At 41.9% G+C, this 20,126-nt stretch overlaps 1 protein-coding gene across 1 annotated transcript in view; it reads left to right on the top strand.

The window, feature by feature from the left end:
* Positions 1-19,524, top strand: part of LOC104945780 (histone acetyltransferase KAT6A-like) — a gene marked incomplete at its 3' end in the record, with an annotated part of 23,148 nt that extends 3,624 nt beyond the window's left edge. The window contains exons 2-5 of the mRNA XM_010771497.1: positions 15,144-15,252; positions 18,196-18,311; positions 19,128-19,209; positions 19,410-19,524. Coding sequence (XP_010769799.1) covers positions 15,144-15,252; positions 18,196-18,311; positions 19,128-19,209; positions 19,410-19,524 — 422 coding nt within the window. The remainder of the gene's footprint in view (positions 1-15,143; positions 15,253-18,195; positions 18,312-19,127; positions 19,210-19,409) is intronic.
* Positions 19,525-20,126: the final 602 nt, after the last annotated feature.

Below are 20,126 nucleotides of genomic sequence, written 5' to 3'. Positions count from 1 at the left end.
GGGGGGGGGTGGGGGTGTGTGTGCGCGCGCAGTGAGGAGGGGGGAATGAAAACAAATAGCTAAGCACTGGCTTTGACCCCATTTGCGAGGAGATTTGTGTACTCAACACGCTTATATTTGTGTCTGAGCGCTCCATTCAAACGGGGTCCCAGACCCAATTTCTTTCTCCCCCCTTCTCACCCTAATGGCGTGCCAATGCCAGGTCATGAAGGGGGAGTTGAATGGGAGAGAGAAGTCAACCAGGGGTCATGGATATATAGATGGCAAACCTCATTGCCTCCCTGAGCGCCCGTTAGCAATATGAGGCTACGGCCATTAGGTGGGATGGGCTCGATGCTGAGCCTTTGTGTGTGTATATCCATGTGGGTATATTATTGTGTGTGTGCACGTGTGTGTGTATGTTCGTCCCGTCATAATAGGCAAGAGAAATCTCCCTGCCCTGCGGTTGCCCTCTCCTCAACAGCTGGAGCGGGGTGAACCAGAGTTCTCGATGTCGACGAGTGGTGTCACGGCGAGGACGTGTGAAAAAAGCGGCGCGTGAAAACATACACACTCTCAGTCTCCTTTTCTGCTGGTACACAGTGTTGCAGTGTTTCCCACAGAATTTGATTCATGTTCATGGCTGCTGTAGACAACGATATTGTTGCTCTGTGTTGCGTTGTTAATGAGTGAAACACACCGGAGTTGAGGATCCGTGGGGTTTATTCTCCCAAAAATATCATTTACAATTTACAATTCAGGCATTTCGCAGAGGCCTTATTCCAAATCGACTTACAATAACCAATTACAGGGACATTCTCCCTGGAGTAACCGAGGGCTAAGTGCCTTGCTCAAGGGCACACTACTAGTGGTGTTCCAGGCAGGATTTGAACTCGCAACCTTCCGATCATCAGCCCACCTCACTATGCATTAGACTACACCATTTCTTTTTTTTATAATAATAATTTTTTTTTTTTTATGAGATCCATTTGTGGCGGACGATATTTAATTGTTGCGGCAATTTTGGAATCTTTGGCCCCGTTAACAAAAATGTGCCACGTCTTGACTTTAGTTAGGCTTACATTTGACATTAATATCAAACAAACATAGCATGTAAAGACAACACGCAATATGTACGTAGGTTCATAAGCAACTTATTCATTAGAGCTGCAACATTTAAGCAATTTGTTGTAAACTATTGAATTGAGAGCCAACTATTTTGAGTAATTCTGTAAAGAATATGGTGTCTTGACTCTTATATGACAGTTTATTCTGTTGGCTAAAATTTCACATTGTAAGGTAAACAAACATGCAGGTGAACACAACGGGCATTACCAAGGTCAGCTAAAATGGTCGAGTTCATATCCATATATCGTCCACAAGTCAATACCATTATTACCACGAGAGGCCAAAGAGCTGCAACATTAGGCAACGCTTATTATGATCCATATGGATATGTAATTTATTCCACTGTTCCAGTATTGGATCAACCCCTTCTTGTGTCTCTAACATCACACACACTACCTCTGCTTGTGTTTGTCTCAAGGTGAAGACATCATGTAGTGTCACTCGGAGGACCGTGAATACAAAATGCCCTCGGACATCGATTATATGCCTCAGGGGCAAACTGCTTTTCCTCGTCTGTTCCTCGTCTGTTCACTCCTTCCCATCCCCCTGTTTGCTGCTACATCTTGTCATGTAGTCACAGGAGAGGATTTCTTATGTTGGATGGATGGAAACATTGTCAGGGTCAGCACCACCACACCACAGGAATGCTGGGAAAGTGACTAAGCTGGGTGCGATGAAATGGTCTCCCTTGACTCTATAGCCAGCTTGACTTTCAGATTTTGGACAGATCCATTTTTCAAGTTGAAGGCAAAGCTGTTCTTTGTTTCTGCCCCCAGTTGCTGCAGAGCCCTGGCCTCAGTTGACCTAATGTTATTTTTATTATAAGTTGTTCCACTCTCCGATGGCTTCAGATGAATGCCTCAATGCTTCCACAGACCCTGCTCTTAAAGGACATTTAGTGGTACACGTACGCAAAGAAATGGAAAAACTCTAGAGGATTCATTTCTTTAAAGGGTCAGTTCACACAACACTTTTTCTTCTTCACCTTTTAGAGGTATCTTGCCTGGTGTGCTTTTGTGTGTTTTTCATCATATATGCAGTGATGGGAATGCATGCCAGAAATCAATGCTTTCCGGCAGTTTCACATCTGAAAGACACAACGCTATAGCCATGCGTTGTTATATAATTTTAAGTGTTAATTGTGGAACATGGCAGCAGTTCTGTGCGGTATACCCTTTCATACCCAATACTGTGCTTTTTATACCGTATGATATGATTTTTTTAATATACCGCAATACCGTTGAAAAGTGGCGAAGGGCGCTTGATCGGTGCGGCAGTGAAAGGAGTCCCCTGGGGAGGATTTAAATGTGCAGTTTCAGGTGAAGGGGGGGTTTGTTTACATTTTCAAATGGTGCTTTTGTTGTTAGTTGTTTTTGTATGTGGTTCGCAAAGTTTGCAATAAAATATTTTACATTTTGCCGTCGTTTCATCCATTCTGATTCCTTTAACCAAATAAGACTCACGAGGAACCCCACTGATCGGGTTTTTTTTTTGTGGGGCCTAAACGTACATTTCCAATCATTGAAAAATAAAGAAATACTGTGATACCATTTATAATTTGGAAAACTACCGTGATATGATTTTTTTTTTTTTTTGTCATATCGCCCAGCCCTAGCAGCAGTACTCCATGTACCCCGTTTACCGAAATCATTTCAGGCAGTGTTTCTGCCAGACCAGGGCTGAGAGGGCGTCCACCCCGGATCATTTGGCTCGGCTCTCTTAAAGCGCCGGCTCTTTCGGCTCCCAAACGGTTCTTCATGTTACCACAGTTTACCATGGAGCCTCAGTTTCGCCGCTGCGTGGCTCTGGCGCTCGCAGCTCACGCGCGTGCTCCACTAAAACCCCCCCCGCTTATCGCGTCCAAATTGCTCACGTTCCGTGTTGTCCTGTAGCAGGCACCTTCGATTTCGGGGAAACGATCTTCAATACTCCGAAAAGAATCCCACCAGACTCCTTTACACCTCCAACGGAGGGATGTCCTTTTTCCTTTTCGTCATTTCAAGCGATAAAAACTCTCGATCTGTTAATATTTCTGGACGTCCTCGGCCCGCAGAGCTGAATAAGGGTGTCAAATGACGGCAAGACGCCCCCCTGGCGGAAACGCTGATTTCTGGAATCAATAATGATTGATAACATCTTTACATTCAGTTCCTTTCACCACATAAATACTTCTGTTGCTGTGTCACTTAGTTAACTTACATTGCTGCTACTACTATTCTTTTTAGCCATAGTTGTGTACTTATTTATCTTTAGTTTTATTTTATTACTAATGTGTGCTTAACTTGTTATTTCATGCCTTTTGCACTATTCAACTTATGCTGTAACACTATACACATCCCCACTGTGGGACTGATAAAGGATTTCTTTCTTTCTTTCTTTTAAAGTTATCCTGCGACATTAAATACAATCGTTGGAAATGTAATTTGTCTGGCCAAAAGTGAAAAATTACATTTGAAATCTGTTCCAGAAACGCTGTCCCTACGTTATCCAAAGACAATCCACAGAACTTTCTGTTACGACTGAACATCTGGACTTTGTCTTTCAGAAGTACCGTAATTTTCGGACTATAAGCCGCGCCTTTTTTCCCATTTTTCGACGCTGCGGCTTATATAACGGTGCGGCTAATCTATGGATTTTTACAGCTAACGGCCACTAGGGGACCTCCTAAATCTATGGATTTTACAGGTTACAGTCCACCACCTTTAACTCTATGGGCTCTATGGCCGGTCCGCGCCCCCCACCTTTAAGCGGCGGGCTCCAGCAGGAAAAGCTGGAGGCCGGAAAAGAGTGAGACAGGTAGCGCGCAAAAGTAAAAGTGGAACCGAGAGTGGTACGAGAGACAGAACAAGAGCAAGACAGACAGACATTAAGAGAGCGAGACAGTTTGTCCCCGTACCACTGGTTGAAAACCACTGCTGTAGATCAATGCCGGTACGTGCGCTGGGAGCGCACCGTTTAAGTTTGAAAGTTGAAAAGTTTGTGTGTCTGAAACGCTATGTGATACAGTACAGTTTACACAGCACAGTACATGTTCTGTAGCTACTATTGCACTAAATGCTAACACTTGAATACGTTATGCAAATATGCAACTTGTTTGTTGAAATGTTAATAAATGGGAGCTTCCTCAAACAGCCATCTCTTTCCCGACAATCCCCTCTGTGCACGAACCCTTATGGTAATGTCACACGCTTAGACATTAATGGCATTAAAAGCCTGATATTCGCGGTGGACTTATATTCGGCGTCGCGTCGATTAACTTACTACACATGTATATATTCCGGCGTGACCCTGATATCGGCGTCCACANTATCACCTGGATCTCCTCCTAGAGCACCATTGTGTTCTTTTTAACCAAATATCTCTCAGAGGGGCGTGGGGAGGGGCTCCTTATTTTCATCTAAAGTAACAGACAGAGAATCAGCACTTTGGAAACAGGGCTGAAACAGAGGGGATTATGGGTAATGCATCAATGATCTGTTCAGAGACATTTTCTGTATATATCTGAGACATATAATGTATTGATGTAAAACAGTATAATAGGGGGCCTTCAGCGTCGCTCTGCTGCAGGTCAACTGATGTAATTGAATATCCGTCAGTGGTTGAATGTAATGAATAAATTATTATATAATATATATTATATTATAAATTATTTAACATTTGAGGCACTTTGAGTATTTTCATTTTATGCTACTATAAATGTCTACTCATTTTTGTTGCTCATATTGTACTTTCAATATTAGATATATTTGGCAGCATAAGTTACTTTACTGATTCAGATTAATAGTTCAAATCAATAAAATAAACACACTTTGACATATAATGTGTAAAGATATGCATATAAAATAAACATAATTAGTAGGGATGTCCCGATCACCTTTTTTTGCTCCCGATCCGATTCCGATCATTTGATTTTGACAATTTGCCGATACCGATTTTTCCCGATCCGATCTTTATGCAATGCATTAAGAAAAAAAAAAGCATTCAAGTTGTCCCTTAAGGTTATTTTTTTATTTAAATTGGATATTCTATCCAACATGGATATAGCTTCTTTCTTTCACAGCAGCATTGGATCAGTTCAGTTGTGCAGCATTGGATCAAAACAAAATAAAGCTTTCAGTACTCGTTAGCTTACTGCTACAATTAGACACTGCGCCCTGCCCACTCTGTTGCCAGATTTGAGAGAAATAAGCAACCAGGTCTATGAAAACAAGCCCCAAAGAAGCAACACATACATGATGTTCTGTAATTTGAAACCAAAACTAAGGCCTCAGGATGACTTTAAGACTTGAACATGGTCATTTTTATTTTGTAATATTAAATACAAAATGTATATCAAAAAAATCCCGATCCCCGATTTTTTTCCTCCCGATTCCGATCTTTTGAAAATCACGTGATCGGCTCCGATCCCCGATCACGTGATCGGATCGGGACATCTCTAATAATTAGCTACAACATAACCAGCTGTGATACAAGTATCCATTATTAATCAAACTACTTTTATCTTTGTTCCACTTTTGTACTTTTACTTAAGAGTTTGAATGCAGGTGTTCTTACATCTAAGAGAGTATTTTTACAGGCTTTTGCTACTTTTACTTAAAATAAGTAATAAAATCAGTACTTTGTCTTCTACTAATATCATATGCATACAAGCGGGGCGATATGAAAAAAATAAATAATATCTCATTATTTGAGTAAATACCTCAATACTGATATTATGGCGATATTGTTGGGGTTTACCATTGCTCCCCAAAAATATTTACACAATGGGATTTTGATATAATAAAGAGAAATGTCAATATAAGGACTAAGCAGGTAAAGCCACTAGATTACATTACATGTCATTTGTTAGATGCTTTTATCCAAAGCGACTTACATACATTCAGTACTGTGAGCAATCCCCACAGGAGCAATTTGGGGTGAAGTGTCTTGCCCAGGGACACAACGACATGCTGACTGCAGTGGGACTCGAACTTGCTACCCCCTGATTCGAAGTCCAGCACACTAGCCAGTAGCCACAGTCACCACTAGATAAAAAGAAACTTACCTATTACATAATTTTACTGCAATGCAGCCTTTAAAACAAGCACAAACACCAGTCACGATATCTCAATCCAAGACTTTATAAGGATGTCGATGAAACGTTGCCCAGCATTTCCTGTTTCTCTGTCTAAAAACATGACAATGGTGCATTACGATGTGTTTCTTGACTGCCAGTGCATCTAATGACTATAAGTGCAAATGTGTGTTTGCTGCTCGCTGTGTCCTGAAACAGTGATCAATGAGTTTGTGTTGGAGGTGGAAGCGGCCATAGAGAAAGTGATGTAGTGTTGGGGTGTGGGGGCTGAGATTGGGCTCCCATGTTAATGAGATCCTTGACTTGAGACGAGACAAGGACAACAGCAACGCTTTTCCCTCTTTCTCTTTTCTCCCATTGCCTTTCATCCCTCCTCCTCCTCCCCCTTTCTCCCTCTCCCTTCGTCCTTCCTCCATTGTTCTCTCATTCTGTCTCGCTCTCCTGTCCTCTGTCTTTGACTAACAGAAGCCAGTGTATAAAAGGGGAAACCAGGCCACCTCTAGTTGTTTTCTAAATCCTATTACCTCTCTGCACTCGCTCTCAGACAATGCTGCATGTTGCCTCAAGTCTTAATTTCGACCATTTTGGAAACTAGACAACGATCTTGACCAATACTTACTTCCATATGACCATTGCTTCCGGGTGTTGGTGTAAAAAATATATCGATGCACTTGATCATGATAATGTGTTTTCCAATACTGTATTGCTCCTCAAAAAAGCTATAGATTTGATCTTATATGTTTCCCTTTTTTATTTGGATTTAATGCATTTGGTGGTGTTTTCTTTCCAGAATAACAATTTCACTACAATTAGATTTTAAAAACGGCAATATGTCTCCTTGACTGTGTAATGATGCACATCTCGTCTCACGTCCCAACAAATCTAATCATTTTTACGTTAGCAACTTTCCTACGGCTCAAGTGTGGGAACATTTTGGGTTCAAGCTTAGTTGCTATGTTGTTACTTTGCACTTTTTGTCCACAAAAGTCCATAACTATTGAGAAGCTGGATTTGAAGTATATTTCCTCTTAAGGAATGAATGACTTTCTAAACCAAACTATTTATTACGGCTATAGGAGCTAAAAAAGCTAGAGTGGGAATATATACGGAAAGAAAAACCATCGGCATGCTCAAACAAAAGCCTAGAGACTGCCAAGGCACACNTATGTTGTTACTTTGCACTTTTTGTCCACAAAAGTCCATAACTATTGAAAAGCTGGATTTGAAGTATATTTCCTCTTAAGGAATGAATGACTTTCTAAACCAAACTATTTATTACGGCTATAGGAGCTAAAAAAGCTGAGTGGGAATATATACGGAAAGAAAAACCATCGGCATGCTCAAACAAAAGCGCTCCACTCCTTCTGTGCATTTGAACTTTTATTACATAAAACAGGCAAAAATAGAGTACAAATGGTAGTAGAAGTGCACAGCCGGATGTGATGGTGATTGCGGTGGTATATTGTGAAGAAATCGCGATATAATAGCTGTCAAAAGAAAACTTCACATCCCGTCTCATCCCCCCTTTCTATGTCCATACAAAGCACAAGTCAGCAGGTGAATTAAAGTTAAAACACCACTAACTCCGCACCAAGCTCCAGTGCACGTCCACTACCAATGATGAGCAGCGTAAGAGTGTTTTTAGAGAGTACATGTCCATGGACAAGTGAGTTTGGCAATTTACTTCTCCGAATAAATGTTTGGGGCCACTGGAATCTTCTTCTTCGCCATCGTATTTGACATTTTCCCACGGTTTTACGACACCGCTAACGTAAGTGAGCGGTACTTATTATAGCGGGTTCTTATTATACATCCATGGTTGGGTATCGTTTGGATTTTAACGATTCCGGTTATGCTATTCGATTCCGGTTCTTTTCGGTTCTCGATTCCGGTTATTTGTGAGGGTAAAAATACGTCCCATGCCAATTTCACTGGGAGAGAAATATATTTATGAAAACATTAATTCATATCTGCGGGGCCGTCCCTGGCCAACTTGAGGCCCCACGCCAAGTTATATGATGAGGCCCTCTGTTTCGCGAGCTTCGGGGCGGGGGGGGTTCTAATGGAGCCTCGCAGGGGCGAAACCACACTAATTGCGCCGCATAAGCGCATAGGTGAGCCGCATTTGTGGCTCAGTTGAGGCTCGCTCCGCAAGGTGAGGCCCCCTCCTCAAGGTGAGGCCCCACGCAGTCTGCGTGATCGGCCTGTAGGGAGGTACGGCCCTGCATATCTGTATTCCTATCTACGAATCACTTCATACTGTTTAATTTTGTTGCGGTTATTGAATAAAATTATAGAAAATAAGCTCTGCATTGTTTAGTTAGTTGGTGCAGTTTGAGAATGTACAATTGTCCCAGTCTCCTCTGATGCTACACTGCAACCTGCCTGTGAGACAGAGTCCAACCACACAGTCTGTGTGTCCTGAAACACACATGCTGCAGCTGCTCACTGTTTGTAAAAGGAAATAGTATTTTCATTTCAATAATGTACTTTCTATACCCTGCTTCATAAACAACACTGACATCCCTGTGCTCATCCGAGTCTGAGGGTCCCGGGATGTGAGGACAGCGCAAGGACACAGACAGGGAGGCTGCTTTACTTCATGAAGGAAATGGCGGTCAATATTACAGCATAGGAGCCAAAGAGCTTAATAACCTTCATTACGTGTTAGAGAAAGAACATACGAAAGGTTGACAAAGATGAGGCTGGAGGGCAGCGGATCCGCTGTGCGTAGAAAGAGAGAGAGAGAGAGAGAGAGAGACGCTGAGTCCCTGCGAATCAGTTCTGCCTTTTGTGAGCTGAATTTATCAATCATTTGTCAATAAATATGGGCGAAAAATGTCACTTGTCCATCGGACAAGTCAATGGAAAGATGTACTTGTCCGATATTGTACATAACACGTCCCGGACGATCGGACGTGTGCTTCTTCACACACTGATGAGTGAAAAATACGACATAATAAAAACAAAGAGACCTTAAATATGGCTCCTACACTATTATTTAAACACACTTTATGTTGAGAAACCATTATCTTTTATCGTGTGGTTTTATTGGTTTTATTTAGTGAGGATATTGGGGATACAATAATTGAGGATAAAAATGTCACATTCTAATGTCAGAGTATTATTAACACTGAAAAGTTCACTGCTCGTTTAAAAGTGTGTTTACATCCTAATGTTCTTATAGTACATCAGTGGCATAAAATGGACAATTATCGTCTAACAAAGTAGTGAATATAACTGTGTGTGTGTGTGTGTGTGTGTGTGTGTGTGTGTGTGTGTGTGTGTGTGTGTGTGTGTGTGTGTGTGTGTGTGTGTGTGTGTGTGTGTGTGTGTGTGTGTGTGTGTGTGTGTGTGTGTTACATTGCATTTAGCTGACGCTTTTATCCAAAGCGACTTACAATAAGTATGTCGCTAGTAGGTGTGTGTTTCTATACTACAGTTGCGGCTGGTGGAAAATATCTTTGATGGGGCTGTTGATATAGTGAGTAAAAATCTTTTTTTTGGGAGAAATGACCCCTTAAATTGGGACTTCTGGTGATGTAATGGTCCCATAAAATCGTGGTTCTAGGGCCAGGAACAACCAGGCTGAGTCGGGCTGAGTATGNCCACATGCAGTAATGAGGCTTGTGCATTTGTGAGGGCGACTCAAACAAACGGGACAAGACGAACCTTTCGTTATGGAAACGGAGGAACGGAGGACGTTTGACAAGGTTTTGTTTGCCGAAGTTGAACTTTTTGGTAAAATCCTTAGACCATACAAACTTATACCTAGAATTCAACCGCATGAACTCGTAGATGGGCGCATCAAAATATCGTATGCAATACGTAACGGACCGCCTGAATTCTATCTATCTTTTCTATTTTTCATCCCATTGTCACCTCTAATACAGGCGACTTTTTTGACTAGCAGAGAATTTACGCCAGAGTTGGTGTCTGGAATAAAGGTCGACAAAAAGTTTTTAGGATACCTCTTTAACGTAACGAAAAACAGCCTTCCTTCGCTTCCTAAATGAAAATATGGGGTGTCTTTATTACATAATTGATTTTTTCCACCGTAATAAGAGTTGGTTTATACTTTTGGAACTTGGTGGATTCAGTTATTGCAAGTGGAAGTCGAGTGTCTGTTAGGTTATTAATAAAATTTACACATTTTTTTTGGTTTGAACCTGTAAAGTCCACTCCAACGACGACGTTCCCAAGTTGTCCTGTTCTTCTTCACTCCGAGTCTCCCGACGCCATCCGTCCGTCCCCTAGGGTTTCGCACTAAATAACACCAAGTTAAAAGGCAGACTGAGTGTGAGGGGGGTTGTGTTGGGGGGGGAGGTGGGTCCGATTCGTTGTCCCTGTCTTCTCGTACTCTTTGTGGTTCCATACTTCCTACTCCGACAATCTATTCTCTATTCCGTGTACTCCTCTTCCTATCTTCAGAATGGGAATTCATTTCCTTATTCGAGATAAAGACCCTTTGGTAATGGTAGAATGTCACTTTCGTAAGCCAAATCACCTAATATGCATGCGACGCTAAGTTCCCTAACAAGAGTATAGCCTGAATTAGTAAGCGAGTAATGAATTAATTTGATTTCAGTGTTATAAGGTCCTTCTATTACTTATTTCGAGGGTTGGGTCCCAAGGAGTTAAACGGGTTCGACCACAGAAATTTATTTGGCTTACACAGGCAAGTTTTGGGTCTGTACAAAGTCGACAATTATACTTATAAGTTTGGTTCCTATTGTTTTTAGCGTTGTAACTCTCCGACTTGTGTTTATCAACGGTTAGTGAAATAGACAGCTAGCTGTTTAGAAAACGACGTCGACGCCAATCCTTTCCTGGACTTTCGTACTACCCTTTGTCGAAGTGACGTTTCGTTTTTTCAGTGACTTCTGTTTACATTCAGCCGTCGATTCTTTTTTATTCAAAACTTTTTTTTGTCTCACTCGCTCTTTTTATTCTGGTCTCCCGTCCTCTCACTGCTTTACCCTTTTACATTCATCCTTCTCTCTTTTTACACCGTCCGTCGTCGGACGCACCTGGTTGTGGAGGTAGTAAGGACTGCGAATTGGGGGAGGGCGGCCTCCTCCAGTTGACGAAGAGAGCGGGGACACTCGCCGGAGGCATTTTCCTTTTCTCGCTCGCAGGCGGAGAAAGAGGTGTTGTGTGTGTGTGTGTGTGTGTGTGGTGTGTGTGTGTGGTGTGGTGTGTGTGTGTGTGTGTGGTGTGTGTGTGTGTGTGTGTGTGTGGTGTGTGTGTGTGGTGTGTGTGTGTGTGTGTGTGTGTGTGTGTGTGTGTGTTGTGTGTGTGTGTGTGTGTGTGTGTGTGTGTGTGGTTGTGTGTGTGTGTGTGTGTGGGTGTGTGTGTGGGGTGTGTGTGTGTTCGATGACCGACGGTGACATTTAATTAGGGTCATCTATGATTTTTTACTTTTCGATTAGGAGGGAAGTGCTGTCCCTATAACCTTCTCACTTTGTGTTAGGAATTTAAGGTAGGACTTCTCTCAAAGATGGAGTCGGTCCTGGCGAGCGTGTTGTAGCGAAGATCTTTACAGGGTGTACTGACCATCAGTACCTAAACCTGAATTATAGACAAACACTCTACATCACACGCACGAGAAAAAAATTCGGACACACAAGGTGCGAACCGTACACGAGCAGGAAAAGGATGCCAATTTCTCGCCGAGACCTTGGTTTTACAACAAGACTCAGTTCTCCTGTGCGGAACACCTTGACAATCGTTGTCGACCCCCTGTTCTTGGCGGTTTGGTCTGTAACAGACGTTATCCATCATATCGTCACCGCCGGCAAGGGTGGAGAAGGGTTGTATGTTTTTTTTTATAATTTCGGTTTAATAAATTTAATTTTTTCTTTTAAATTTTTTATATTAAAAAAATAAAATATAACTTTGTTCCATATTTTATATATGTTACATAGTCATTTTACATAAATCAATGTTATTTTAGACAAATTTTAAACAAATGCTACAGATAATTACCAATTCAACTTCTGTAGTCCTATCCAGCCATTTGCTAACAACCATCGTTTTTCAGACTCGTAAACTCTTCAGAAATCACCAGTGGGGTCACTGCTGATGTATTTAATGTCATAGAACAAAACGTGATCCGTCTCTTCAATGTGTCTCGACCACAGACCTTACTTCCAGCTGTTTTGCTCAATCCTATGGAGAGATTGAATGGTTTTTGTCGAAGGAACCGGAAGTGGTAAAATGCTAACTTACTCCGGGTTTTAGGTTGCGTCACTGTGGCACTCTATACTCTAAATCCTTAGTAATTAATAGAAGTTATGCAGGTACATGAACATAGGTTTAGTAAAATATGGAATTTGTCACTTTCATAATAAACAAATAATCAGAATTAAAATCAGTAACTTCAAATTTGTTTTCAGTATTTCAAACAATTAATTTTTTATTTGGAACATTTGACATAACGCACAATATAAAGTGTTCAAATGTAGAAAATCTGCTTTTCGTCCACACGCCATTTAGCCAGTGAATGATTCCATTTTTAGGACCACTGGCCGACGCTTAGCTCCATTGGTAGTGCTGAGGCCCATTAACTGGGACATCAAGCTGAAGATCCTGGTTCGAATCCGGTCTGGGTCCATTTGTCTCACGTGATCCCCTCTGTCTCACGTGATCCCCTCTGCCTCTCAAGAGTTTCAATACTGTCTAAACACAGAAGGCACTGGTTGCCCGAAAATATCTTTAAAATAGTTTCTTACAAACCACTCATTAGATAACCATTCGTTTTTTTTGGGCAAATCTATTACCCTCTTGCAATATTTGAAAAGCTTTTGGCTGTACACTTGAGAATAAGTTTGTGTCCTAAACATAAGTGTAAAACACAAACAGTGCTTTATATACTTCAAGTGTTTGAAGTGTTTGCTGAAACTTTGTTGAGTTTCCTGAGTACTGTGAATAAAAAACCATCTTCAAGTCCTGGATTGGTTTGCTGTTCGGTTTGAATTGTCCAACTGTGACATTGTTGTTTTAAGGCTTTACATTCTGGTGTCTTTTAGTAGTCCTCTTCCAGTGTTTACTGCAGTCATGTGACCCGCTGCCTTCTGTGTTGAAAACATAAGAGTTTAAAACAGCTCCGCTCTGGTGTCATCAGAGCTCCACTTCGTCTCAGTGGCTCCCTCCTGCCTGCTGGCAAACACCAGCCCAGATGTCAGGCCAGTTGTTTTCCAGCCGCTGCGTCCTCTCTGCTGCTGTGACAGAAAGCGGAGGATGTGGAAGCAGTTGGGCGACAGATGTCAGATGCAAGTGTCTCCTGTGTCAGCCATGACGACATGTCGCTCCTTCAGAGTGTCCTTCACTTTCCTCTTGCTCTCAGACGGCTCTTGAGGAGAGCTCGCTCTTAAATCAGAGTACAACATTCTTACAACGTTTCAAAAACACTCAACAAGTTTTCCCAGCTCTTGATAGGGGATTTGATATTTGTTCTTTATTAGGATCCCCATTAGCACTAGCATGAGCATTGGCCAGGTTTCTTACGGTCATTAAAAACCTGGAAAAGTCATGGAAATTCAAAATGCTAATTCCAGGTCCTGGAAAAGTTATGGAAAACAATATTTTCCCAACATTTTGGAAAAGTCATGGAAATGTAACTAAAGTTGCATCAAATATAATTTATATTTTATCTAATCACCGAAATAGTAATACTATAATGATAATAAATACTGTATCGTATAGTAATGAAACGTAAAATGGCATTTAACTGACGAGGTGTTTTACTGGTGAGAGATTTTAGTTGCTTTAGCGTGTAGGAGCTAGTAAGCCTACAATTGGATTTGTTTTAGATCGGCACAACATGTTTCATATGCAGACCTTATTTTCCTGTTCCATGTTAAAATAAAAATGTTACCGCTGAGAAAGAGTAATTTTTTTGGTCATGGAAAATTAGGTAAAGGTCCTGGAGAAGTCATTGAACATCCTTGGTGAAAAAGTGTATGAACCCTGATTGGCTATTCTTCCTGGGGTCCTCACACACACAAAACATACATAAACATACATAAAACAAAACAGCTCATCATTTCATGCAATTTACAATGGTATATGAAGTGAAAACTAAAATGGTCATCCAATTTATGGGATATGGGATTTTATTATTATTAAAAAAATGAATCCTAGTGATTATTAATGATCAGGATAACCAGGAACATTCTCAGATGAGTGACTACAAAGCTGTCTAGCTCTCTATGATGGTAGAGAAGTGAAAAAACAACTTGTATTAGTAGTATACTCCATGGCAGCAGTAAGCCTCTTCCCCTCAGGGCTTCCAGGCTTCACAAAGTTTCATCCCCCCCCCCTCTTGTAGTTGTTCCTGTGAAGTGCACCTGCAGTGCTTCAGGGACGTGATTTTTCAGCTTTATTGGACACACAAGTCCTATTTGATGTTGGACGACATGTAAAGCGTTTTGCTGCCTTATTTGTTTTCTCGGACAAAAACCCATCTTGCATTTTGTGCTGGAGTGCAGATCAGACGATGTGTTTGTCCTGCGTTTCAGTACACGCCTGCTGACATGGTTTCCGGGACGCACTAAAAGATTTAAGCCGCGCCAGAAGTGAATGTCTGACATGTTTCAGAATAAAAGCTGAATTAGGACGCTGGAACTCCTCAAGCAGAGGAAGCGAGATGCAGCTCAGGAGTCAGCAGGGACTTGTGACACACTAATGGCAGCCGCTAACACATAAATGATACAAGCTCACTCCTAACAGTGCAGCTCTCACACTCTTCATTATCCCACAGCCTCCGTTCACACATCCACTGCTCTGTGGTGTCGTTGTAGTTTCTAATGCGCTGTTAATACACACAGCAGCAGTCATTCACCGTGGCAGGACACACAAGGCCACTCTGTTGTCTCATTTGCACACATTAAGCTGTGAAGTTGACTGACAGTCTCTCCTCTCTCCCCCCACCCCCTCACCCCTTCTCTCTCCCTGCCAGCCGGTGGCCGAGCCCATCCCCATCTGCAGCTTCTGTTTAGGGACCAAGGAGCAGAACCGCGACAAGAGGCCGGAGGAGCTCATCTCCTGCGCCGACTGTGGCAACAGTGGTGAGTGCTGATCTGAGAACAGTGCGACACGAGGCCATAGCTCCGTCTGGGGGGTGCATTTCTCTAGCTTTGGGCGTTACACTTCTCGTGTTTTGTGATTAAAACAACCACCGGAGAAGAGGATGCAACCAGCTGATCCAAAATGAACTTTTATTTGTCCACCAGTCAAGTGGCTTATCAATGTTTACATTTTAACAGTTTTGGCTTGTGGTGATGGAAATGTATAAGCCTTTTTTCACTAGCATTCACAGGGTGTCCGCGGGGTCTTAAAAAGTATTAAAAGTTGATAAATCAATTTAGCGAATATGAAGGCTATTAAAAAGTATTAAACGGCATTGTGAAGCTGACAATTGAGCGGCCCGACCAAGCAAGGAGGCAGAGGCAGACTTCCCAAATATAACCCGGTGTGGGCATTTATTAAAGCATGAACACATTACACACCGCCTCAATCCTGCTGCTGCTGTTCACGTGAGCACAGCCTGCAGCCACCAGGATCTCACACACACTCCCTGCCTCCTAACAGACAGGGAAACAGAGCCTAAATACACACACACCCTAATCAACCAATTAGACACAGGTGGGGGGGAGGAGACAACACAGGGCCCCAGGTGCACACAATCAACAGCCACAGATATGGGGAAAGGGGAACACTTTTAACATAAAACCAGCAAACAGAGACAGACAAACTAAAACACAGACAGATGCACACACTACATACATTTCGCCACCAACAAAGCTACCCAATCCGTAACGGAGGCCGAGATCTATGGCCCCAAAAATCACCTCTGTTACAGGCATTTTTCAAGGTATTACATTTTGTAGCTTGTTTTCAATAAGTATATAAATGGTCCAAAGAGGTTGTATTCTACAGTCTGCCTGAATGTAATCATTGCGTAGGTGTGTAGTGTGATTCTGTGGAGTTTATTTATGGCATCCCGTTGGATTTGACGTCATCTGAACAGGACATCGCACGCTCAGTGCTTGATAGCGCGAAGGTCCGTTTACGCCGGTTGTTAAGCAACATCGTTATGGGGAAATGCAAGTCTGCGTCCAAATGGTTGGAAGATAAGGAGGAAGGACAATCAATACTGTATATAGTCAATGTGAGGTAAAGTGTGTCGCCAATGGAACCGGTTAGAACTCAAAGTGGCGATGAGGTCTTAAAATGTATGGAAAGGGTCTTAAAAAAGGTCTTGAAAGGAATTACATCTGACTTCAGGATTCCTGCATATACCCTCAACATGTTCTAACTTGCATGTAAGGCTTAAAGGTGGGGTAGGTACGTTTGAGAAACCGGCTCGAGATACACTTTTTGTTATATTCCATGGAATGCTCTTAACATCCCGATAGCAATGAATATCTGAAGTGCTTTGACAATAAATCCATTAAAAAAACTTCATCTGTGGAAGCCGTAGTGCTGTAAAAAGCACGACCAATCATCTGAGCCGGCCCGGCTAAAATAACTGGATGGCCTACCTGCCTGTCAGCCTTCCATCTGTGCACAAACTTATCTCGTGCCCTCATTGGTCATGTGCGCGTTCGTGTGTGTTGGAGGAGGGGCTCTGTAAGGAAGTCTGAAGGAAGGGCAGATTGTGTATTTTCAAATTCTAGCGCACTCCAGCTGGTTTCTCCATTCTTACCTGCCCCACCTTTAATCAAAATAGATATAAAAAAAAGTCCATATTGAAATGTAGATATTTGGTCTAAAGTTAATTGTGCTTGTTACAAAAATATTTCCACAATGAGGTTTTAATGTCAACTGTCTTCACCGGCTTCATGTGGATATAATGACTTAATGGGCAAAGGAAAAGGACAGAACACTAATAGAGAAATACACTAATTTACTATTATGCAGCCTTTAATATCAATGAAAGACTAAACTTATGCCATATTAGAATATCCAACATCTGAGTCTTTTCACTATATCATAGTAATATGAATATATACTCAGCCCTGCCTGCATGCAGTTTAAAAAAGTCTCCAACAGTGATAATTGAGTTCACAAAAGCTATGAATAAAATATTAGTTATTATTAATCCTTTTCAGTAACAATAGACCTTCTAGTGAGGATATCATCATGCTATTGTGTTGATGGAAAGACTAAATGTGGTTTAAAAAGAATACATTTTGCCAGTCCCTCTGTATTTCTGTGGATATAAAACACACTATTACAGATGTTTCCCACACAGCAAGGCCCGGGAGGAAGAAGTTATATTTTTTATACCGCATCGAATTAAGTGTGAAATGTAAGGTATCTGCGGATTAAAGCTGTTTTCATTTCTATGACATACATAAATGCCCAGATTTCTAAGTCAACTAAAGCCTAAAACAGAACGAGGCTGAGTGAATAGGATTTGAAAACAAGGACACTTAGGAACCAAGCAAAACAACGGACAGAAAACATTAGTTTTTCAGCTTATTTCTAAATAGCTATTTGCAGTTCAAAAGCAAATACCAGCACAATGCTAAGCAGACACTCTGTAACCATTAAGTATAATCTTTGGCGGCTGCACCCAACTATTTTATTTTGGTTATTTTTCTTTTATTCTCCTGCCATTTTTTGAAAGAGATGAACACAGTAATAGACAGACTCTGGCAGCGGTCTTTGTTTTCACAGAGATTTGGATATAATTACGGTGTTCCTGCTGCCGAGTGAACGCAGAGGAGAGATTGAGTTTTTCCCTCAGCGGGTTTCTGTCCCGCACAAGACCATCTTGTTTGCTGCTCTTCAAAACAGCGAGAGCTCATCTCTGACAGATTGTCTTTTATGTTTGAACACTCTCTTTGCAGCCGGCCTTGATGTAGGGAGGGCTTTCAATTCCAAAAGGAGCTGTTTTTTTTTACAGCTACAATGATGCAAGTGGGTCACGGCTGTCAGTCAGCAGCACAAAATAAAAAAAGTCTCACTTGTTTGTGCGTGTGTGTCTATCTATCTACCTGCAGGCCACCCGTCCTGTCTCAAGTTCTCCCCAGAGCTCACAGCGAGAGTCAAGGCTCTGTGGTGGCAGTGCATCGAATGCAAGACTTGCAGCAGCTGTCAGGATCAAGGCAAGAATGCGGTGAGTGGAAATGCGGCCGAACAGCAGCTGAGAGCATCTCTTCTGCTTAAGTGCCACACTGAGATGCTGATAGACATGTCTGTGGTCGCTGGGATTGAGCTATTTTAGTCAGCATTTCACTCTCTTCTCCTTACCTGTCGAGTGAGGAGTCATTGTTATTCAAATGCTCGTAGGGAGGTTTGACGGCGAGACAAAATGTTCAACACGCTGTCAAGATGCACGATGAGAAACTGGTCTTTAAAGATGGAGAATAAAAGGGAAACAAGGAAGACGCTTGAACCAACCCTGAAGGATATGTTGAAAGATCTGTCTAACTTGAAATGGCACATTACATTACAAGTATTTTGATGCATTTTTGTGCATAAATATGTGGAATTCTAGTCAGGTAATTAAAGGAGCTTTGATCATGCTTCACATAATGTATCCTCAAACAAAAATTAAATACATCTAATTGGACATGAGCGACACGTATTTAATATAAGCAGTGTTTGTTTTTCGACCGGACAGAGCGATATATTTCTATATGAATGAACAAACAGGAAAGTTTAAACGCATGAAAGAAAATCGTACCTATCAATAAGTTGTACCAATATGCTAATGACAATCATTACAAAAATGTAGGCTCAAGAAGAGAGAGTGAGAGAAAATGTAATGTCTGAGTTTAAGAACGGCCAGTTGGTTCCAGAGAGCTCTCCTGCACTCTGAATGACTTTATAAGGACTCACACTTTGACCTACCCTATTTTTATCATATCGTTTTAGCTAATTTAGTCTGAACTTGCTAATACTCAGTACTTTGTGTGTGTTCGCTGTGCAGGACAACATGTTGTTCTGCGACTCCTGTGACCGGGGCTTCCACATGGAGTGCTGCGATCCTCCCCTCACGCGGATGCCCAAAGGTAAACAAAAACAAGACTCCTTTAAGTCTTCACCTCTATGCAGCCGCCCCTGAGTCTGACCGTAATGTCTTGAGATCTCAGGAAGCCCCTAATGCTTCACCATTAAGTGCTAATGTGTTTGAAACGTCCCTAAGCATGTCGGTGTCTGCTCTAAATCCACCTCGGGGTTTATAAACCTGTGCTGACTCTTTCTCTCTCAGGCATGTGGATTTGTCAAATCTGCCAACCCAGGAAAAAGGGAAAGAGGCTGTTACATGAAAAGGCAGCACAAATCAAACGGCGCTACAACGCACCGCTGGGCCGGCCCAAGAACAGGTAGAGAAACGACGTCTTCTTCAATGTCTGCTGAGTCTGTTTCACAAGGGGTGGGGGGGGGGGGCAACAGCAACGTGGCCTAGCCAAGTGTCTCAGAATCCCCCTCAAAATGTCATGTCATTTATTAAATTTTGATGACATATCTGTTGTTCTTTTTTTGCAGCATCACACATATTCAAACGTAAACTACTCCCATCAAAAAATAATTACATATTTTATTTAAATCTAGTTAAAGGGGACCTATCATGCAAAATGCAGTTTTTGATGTCTTTTATACATAAATATGTGTGTGTCAGGGAACTCAAGCAGCGTCAGAAAATAAAACCCTCTTTCTTTTCCTCCGTACCCAAATCTCTAAAAACGGGGCTACAACGGAGCTGATCCAGATTTGCGTCCGATATGACGTAATATCTGAAATGTAGGCGGGCTTTATGCCCACGGCCCTATCAGAAACTTTGCTATCAGAAACAATGCCCGACTGTTTTGGACGTAATATGGTCGGTGTTTACATTAGCATTGCTAACACTCAGAGCTAACCTGTACTGGAGAGCATGTGTGTGAAGAAGCAGGAAGTAAAAAGGAACTCACCTTGTGGTATAACC

Source organism: Notothenia coriiceps, unplaced genomic scaffold, assembly GCF_000735185.1.
Source record: "Notothenia coriiceps isolate Sejong01 unplaced genomic scaffold, NC01 NC01_scaffold00010017, whole genome shotgun sequence".
Taxonomy (NCBI): Eukaryota; Metazoa; Chordata; class Actinopteri; order Perciformes; family Nototheniidae; genus Notothenia; species Notothenia coriiceps.
This window is presented reverse-complemented; position numbering and strand designations above follow the sequence as displayed.